Consider the following 7,275-nt stretch of genomic DNA (forward strand, 5'->3'; position numbering starts at 1 on the left):
GTGATTTTTCACCTTTCCTGAGAATAACTTACCTTTCTATCTACTAAACCCAGGACCTGACACAGAGTAGCTGCTCAACAAATACTTCTTGACATACTGGTTCTATAATTAATGCTGCCGCCTACAGGAAGCGTTCCCTGATCACCAGGATTCAAGACCTGATTGCATTGAAGTCCTGAGCTCCTTCCCTAAGCTTGTGAATACATGGATTGTGTTCACATAAATTGGTCATGTAGCTCTTCATAGATGTCTGCTTGTGAAAGTATTCAAGTCCTGTTTAACATCATAACAATTTTTATTATTTTCATGTCCTGTTGTTCCTCCCTTTCATGGTCATGAAACCACTTCAAATCTGTTCTCAAGAGCCTTATTTAAATTTTGTTCAAAGTATTCTGTGAAAAGAAACAGGCCTCTAAGAAAATAAATCTTGTCCTGGCACAAGTACTGATTAACTGGTTACTAGTTAACAAGTAACTGATAACAGGTGATGGGAAGATTCTCCTCCCTTCTCCCCCAATACTGCTTTCCTTCTGGTTGGCAAGAGCTTGGGTATGTCACTTAACACCCCCACCTTTGCTCTGCTTTTGCTGGGTGAAGGAGAGGAATTAGGAAGCCTCAGAGGAGAGGGCACACTGAGCTCAAAACTAATCAGGAGCCCCACAGGGGTTTGAATAAACTCTGATAGCCCAAAGTCAGTGTCTAAATTATCTTTGGCCTGGACAGAGAAGTCGAGGGGAAAGGCATCCAAAGGGTATCTAGAAATCAGTTTTCCTGGAAACAAAATGCAGGAAAGGATTTCAGATGGGGAGAAGCATCCATAAACTTTGGGGATGATTACTAACTTTTATTGACCATTTACTAGTTTTTACCACGCAAAGTAGGCACTATTAATATCTCCGATATTCAGAATAGAAAACCAAAGCGCTGATAAGTTAGGTAGCCATGTCGAATCAAGGTCCCACCAAGATTAACAGGGATTAACTGGCTCAACTGGAATTAGTGAGAAAGGTACGGGATATATTTCTTTTGCTGTAATATTAGTCTTTAAAAGGCAAATCTAGATTCAGGATTTTAATATTTGCCTTTTTAGCTATTTAAAATGAAGTGACCTAAGTGAAGTGAAAGTCGCTCAGTCATGTCTGACTCTTTGCAACCCTATGGACCATACAGTCTATGGAATTCTCCAGGCCATAATGGAGTAGACAGCCTTTTCCTTCTCCAGGGGATATTCCCAACCCAGGGATCAAATCCAGGTCTCCTGCATTGCAGGCAGATTCTTTACCAGCTGCGCCACAAGGGAAACCCAAGAATACTGGAGTGGGTAGCCTGTCCCTTTTCCAGCAGATCTTCCTGATCCAGGCATTGCAGGCTGATTCTTTACCAACTGAGCTATCCGGGAAGCCCTAAATCGGATAGAGGGTACAGTCAATTTCAGGTCAAGCACAGAGCACTCCTGGCTGTGGGGGCCATGTAACCAAGGTGCTTACTGCCACCTAGTGGCAACCTATGCTCATTGCAGTGAGGCCACCAAGAATACCCGCCTCCAGGTAGAGGTGCTAACAACCCTAACTTGTGAAGGTAGAATCTATCAGATATCACAGGTATTCACTCCTATTTGCAGAGGTTACTGCCAAATAAGTGTGCTGGGAGAGGTTAAAATGATTTTTCAGCGACTCCACCTTCCTCCCCTATCCCTGCCTTCTTGGGACAGAATGTGACTTCTTGCTTCCACACTCACAGAGTATGCTCCTCCTAGGGTACACACATTACTGATGGCAATCTGCTTCTCTGTACCCACCCAGAGGGGCTGTGAGCATCCTGGCCAGGGGCAGGGACTTGTCTTACTCATCTTTATGAATAAGATCCTAGTACATGCCCTGACTAGAGGAGGTATCCAGTGAATGTTTGTTGAATGAATAAGAGTGAATGCTTTTGACCCAAACTTGTCATCACTTTGTAGAATTCAGGCAAAGATTAAGCAGTAGTTTATTTGAATACTTTAAATAGTAAACATTTGAGAGGGGTGGGTAGAAGAATGGTAGACACCACTCGGGGAAGTCAGGGCAGAGCAGGGGGCCGGGGCGACTGGCCTGCTCACAGGGCAGTGGAGGCCCGGAACTTCTGGGTCAAACAGAACACGGAGGCCGTGAGGGCCGTGCACTGACGGGCCAAGAGTTTCACGCTCAGGTCATGGTAGCCTCTCTCACAGGTCAGCTTAGCAGCCTCCACAAACTGATGGTAGGTGTACACCACATCCCTCAGGTTCCCCGCTGCCTCCCTGTGGCGGGTGGAGCAGCGGCTGCAGTCTGTGAACTGGAAGCACAGGCCGGCCAGCTGGACCAGGTGCTGGAAGGTGTCCCGCACAGCACTCTGCATCTCCTCCGGGGTCTGGTCCATTCTGATCACGTGCTGACAGCTCGACAGGAGCTTTTGGGAGCCCATGCAGAGGCGGCTCCGGCTTTCAGAAAAGTGCCAGGTGCACTTCTCGGGGGGGTGTTTATTCCCATTCCCCCAGGAAGCTTCTAAAATGTCCTGTAATTCCAGCAAGCTCTCCATGAGTTGGATGAAGCCCTCAGGGATGCTGGCAGGGGCAGCTTTCAGCTGTCTTAGAGCCCTGGAGCAGTACTCCGGCCAGATGTGGCTGTTCCTCGATGGGAGCTCAGCACTGCAGCTGTGGGCCCGGGCAGGCCTCCAGGGCAGAGCCAGCCGACTTCCTGAAGAGGGCGGTGAGGTGAGGGGGGCTGTAGGACATGCTTCCAAGTCTCTGTCTTCCTCCTCTGTCTCTGGCTGCAGGCCAGGGAAGCACGTGGCATAGGAGAACTGGCAGCTGCACTGCTCCATGCCCATCCTGGGGGCCACGGTCTCATTCACACCTGCAAACCCCAAAGATGGGGCTGTCCTGAGACTGTCAGAACCTTTAGGATAGCTCTCTGGGGCAAAGCACAGAAGAGACTTCTCAGCAGGAAGGCAGATGCTAGGCCTTTTGCCTTCACTTTCTGGCACCGGAAAATGGTTTGAACCTTCTAAGTGGGGCTCCTCTTGGGGACACGGTAGTGGCTCCGGCAGAGCAGGCCCTGGATTCAAAGAGACGTGCTGGGGAATGTCCCTAGGGGTGGTGTCTTCCCCTGTCACATGATTAGATGGCTCTGCCTTGACCTCCTCTAGAGAGAAGGCTGATGAAATGGTCTGGTCCCTAAGCAAGAAATCTGAATTAAAATCCAACTCTGCCGATAGTTTTTGTTCTTGGGCCTGGCAGGCTTGACCTGGGATTTCTCTGCTTTGTCCTTGGGGTTCTGTAGGGGAACTTGGTGGGGTCTGCTCAGTCCCTGTAACAGGAGTCTCCAAGAAGAGGGAGGCTACCATGCCACCAGCTGGAGCACTGACACCAGTAGTCTGTGGAAGAACATCCAACCCATCAACTTTGGGGTCACCTGGATCCTTCCCAGACTCATCATGAAATAAGCTGGTGTCATTTTTGTTTGTAACTTCTCTACCATGTTCCAGAGATAGTTGTCCTTGTTGCTCCTCCTTTGCAGGGAAAGAAGCCATCGTCTCTTCCGAATTTATTCCACAGTCATCACTTTTAGGTCTGTCTTGAGAAGACAACAAAGGCTCTGTGTCCTGGGGGGCAGTTTCTGGCATAGGATTTATAAACAGAGATCCCAATCCTGTTTCCAACTGAACTCCTCCCAGCTCCAGTGTGTCTCCTTGAGCAATAGTATGTGGCCCTGGGCTGACGGTCAGGCAGACTCTGTCTGGGTTCACATCAGCACTGGAGAGGGACAAGGTGCTGTTCCCAAGCTCCATGGTGAGTTCTTGGGGGGCACTGCCATTCAAGTCTTGAAATGGAGATAAGGTCTGGGGAGGCCCTGCCTGAGCAGTATCTGGGCCAGATGAGCCTGGGTTGAGACCGTGAGGGGTGTTTGCTGGGGAACTGGTGACACTGGAGGTCAGAGGGGCAATCCCAGAATTCTCTTTATGGTTAGGGTCAATCCGGAGGCGAATGGCAGAAATAGATGACACTCGAGAGTCGATGACAGATTTGGTTTCCATGGTCTCTGGCTCCATCTCCATGGCCCGGGAGGCTGGGTTTTTGCTCTTGGTCTCCCTCAGGGGAGTCAGCAGCCCCAGGGCCTTGGTCTCCAGGACGCCAGGCTCACCCTGCACGTCTTGCAGTGAGGACACGGTTGGGGAGGGCGCACCGAGGGCCAGGTAGGGCTCCCGGTTGTAGTAGCACACGTCGTCCACACTCTCCAGGGAAGCTGATGCCACCAGGGGGAAGGAGACCTGACAGGTGTGGTCGGTCTGCAGGAAAGACCTTCTTTTCCTCAGGGTCTTGGCATACTTCTTCACCCCTCCCCTTCTGTTTGGCTCTCTTCCATCTGGCCCAGGATTCAGGCTGACCTCAGGGCTGCAGGGGCTGGCCTCATTCTGTGATCCCATGGCACTGGTTTCTACAGCAGAAGCAGCTCTGAGCCCTGAGAAACAAGAAAGGAAAAAGAAGATGAAAAGCAGAATAACAAAGAGACGTGTAGATCTTGGGCTCAGGATGCAGGATGGCCTGGGTTTGAATCCTGCCTGGGCCGTGTAACCTGGGGCATGTTAAACCTTGAGCTCCTCAGTTTCCTCTTCTGAAAGACGGGGATGGGCACTGTGGTAGATGTGTTTTGATTCCGGGTTGCCCAACATCCATTGCCTTGTCTTTTGGTCAACTTCCTTTCAGGAGATGACATCTCTCCAACAATTATAGGCTGCTGAAACTATTAATGAAAGAGCCCTATCCATATCAGCCAAGTGGTCAGAGGTATGAGCTAGAAAGTCAGTCACAAAATTTCCTAAAATTTCAAACTCAAACACATTGATAGAAAAAAAAAAAAACCAGTACAACCCATTCTTTGCAGCCACGGAATCCTAACAGTACAATGAGGAATCCTGCTGCCTAGCCTCCTGGTCTGGTATCTCTGCCTATGTCAGAATCAGGGCTTCACCTCTGCTGGCAATTCTCTAAGCTATCTGACATCCTTCCAACACTATTTCACTTTCTCTCATTAACCCAAGTCAGGCAGTACCAGTACACTGCCATGCTGGATAGATGACTTAGTACATATCAGGCCCCTAGCACAAGCCTATGCCTAGTGGGTGGTCACTAAAGGAAGCCTGTGCCATTACTGTTACACTCATCACCACAGGGTGAGCGTTCTGAAGGAGCTTTCTTTTGACAAAAAGTGACTGCAACTCTCAGTCGCGGGCAGGAGGGATCTTGTGCATACCAAGAAGGATCATTCTGAAAGGAGAAACACTTCTATGAAGAAGTCCTGGGAATCAGCCAGAAGGAATTAGGATCACAGGCTAATGCCTGAGAATCAGAGGGCTCTTATACTTGGACCGTTTTTTTTTCCAACCTGGCTGAACCTTATTAAAAGCCTCATCAAATCCTATGCTGCTCCTCACACCTCCTAAAGCAGAATCTTTGAGTCTGGGTCTAGGAATTTATAGTATTTGACTCAGGCCCCTTGGGTGATTTTGATGCCCAGACACCTTTTGAAGTTGCTGCTCTGCTCTAGGCCCCTTCAGCCACTGGCCAAGGGTGTTTCTGAAGCTTAAAAAAGGGAGAGGCTCTCACAGTGAGTCAGCGGCCCAAGCAGACCCTGGGCCCCTGAGTCCCAGGTCTGGGCTGCCTCCCCAGCACCTCACTGGCTCTCCATGAAAGAGGAAGTGTCCAATGTGGACCTTATCTCCCTGACTGGACTCCCACAAAGGAAGGCCTTGAGTGATGGTCTGTTTCACCTCCATCATGTCTCCAGCACAATGGCTGGCCCAGCGGGACAAGACTGGAGGCATGGATGGCAGCTGACTGTGTTCTCTGGGGAGCAGTGTGCAACCCGGCCATGGGTTTCTACTAATCAGTTCATGAAATCAGGGTAGGTGGCGGAAAGGGCATTCATTCATCCATCTAGCAGCAACTGCCAGGAATTCTGTGGCAGGACACAGAGGTGAGTGTCAAATGCACCGTTCCCACATCACAGAAGCTTTTGCTTTAGTGAAGGAGAGAAATATCCATACAAAAAATCACACAAATAAATATGCAGCTACAGGCAGGAAGCACCCAAGGTGTGTGATGGGGGTGGGGAGACCTCATCCTGGCAGTCTGGTTAATATTCCCAGAGGAAGCAAATGTCCAGGTGGGGCCTGAGAGAGAGAAGGGCAGCAGCAGCCAAAGGTGAGGGTAAGGAGTGTTTCAGGTAGATGGAGCGGCATGTGCAAAGGCTGGAGGCAGGAAAGAACCGGGCACTTTTAAAAATGCCAAGGAGGTCTGTGTGGCAGGAATGCAGGAAGAGGGCTCAGGGGGAAGGAGAGAGACACCGAGGCCATGTCACAGAGGGCCTCGAGAAACCTCACAAGGGCTGCTAAGGAGTTGGCCTTTCTCCCACAAGCAATGGGAACCCACTGGAGGACAGGGAGCAACAGGAAAGGGCTGGGACACAGAAGAGGGCTCACAGCTTCCCCCGCTCTTAGTAGGTCACTCTTAATGTCTGGGTGCCATTTTCCAATTTTTTTTTTCCTTCAGAGTGCAGTGAGAGAGAGGGAGAGAGAGTGTATGTTTGAGTGTGAGTGTGAGTGTGTGTGTGTGTATGTAAATGTTCTGCAAGGACCTCAGGTCAGCTTAGGAAGTCATTCTATGAGTAAAGACACCCCACACTCTTTGTGGAGGAAAGAATGAGGAATCTGATCTTCCCACCTATGTCTGAGTCCCTTAAGGACCACCAGTGGCCTGCCAGTTAGGTTCTTTTTGTTTTAAGGCCTCATTTAAAGCTTCCAGGTCAACAATAGCACAGCTGCTTCCCTCTACTGGGTGCTCACATCAGACCTTTTCTTTCTCTGTGAATTTTGTCCATCTCACAAGGCCTGGCCCATTTGCTGCCTCTTCTGGGAAGCTTTCCCTGATTCCCACTGTAGAATTAATGCCACCCATCTCTGCCTGTCCACAGTTCTCTGAACCTCCCCTGTAGCCCTTGCTTGAAGTTGGGATGCCCACAACGTGGTCCACTGAGCCCAGGGAGCCCACCTCAAAAGAGAATGAGCACCCATGCTTCACACAAATGTTTTCCCCTCAGGCTTGCACACTGCCCTCCCTGGGGACTGAGGAGCTGCCTGCACGATCCACAGACCTGCCAGGGAGGGCTCACCTGAGAGGGCCTCTGGGGGTGTGAGCTTGTCAGCTGCATCATAGTATTCCTCATCGGAACTGCCATCCTCCAAGGCCAGTGGCAGGCC

At 50.2% G+C, this 7,275-nt stretch overlaps 1 protein-coding gene across 1 annotated transcript in view; it reads right to left on the reverse strand.

Annotated features, from left to right (window-relative positions):
• Window positions 1-1,972: 1,972 nt before the first annotated feature.
• FRMPD1 (FERM and PDZ domain containing 1) overlaps window positions 1,973-7,275 on the reverse strand; it is a 108,141-nt gene continuing 102,838 nt past the window's right edge. The window contains exons 16-17 of the mRNA XM_010847084.1: window positions 7,188-7,273; window positions 1,973-4,478 (exon numbers count right to left, since the gene is read on the reverse strand). Of these exons, the coding sequence (XP_010845386.1) occupies window positions 2,095-4,478; window positions 7,188-7,273 (2,470 nt within the window). The 3' untranslated portion in view covers window positions 1,973-2,094. The remainder of the gene's footprint in view (window positions 4,479-7,187; window positions 7,274-7,275) is intronic.

This window comes from Bison bison, unplaced genomic scaffold (genome assembly GCF_000754665.1).
Source record: "Bison bison bison isolate TAMUID 2011002044 unplaced genomic scaffold, Bison_UMD1.0 scf7180017864243, whole genome shotgun sequence".
Taxonomy (NCBI): domain Eukaryota; kingdom Metazoa; phylum Chordata; class Mammalia; order Artiodactyla; family Bovidae; genus Bison; species Bison bison.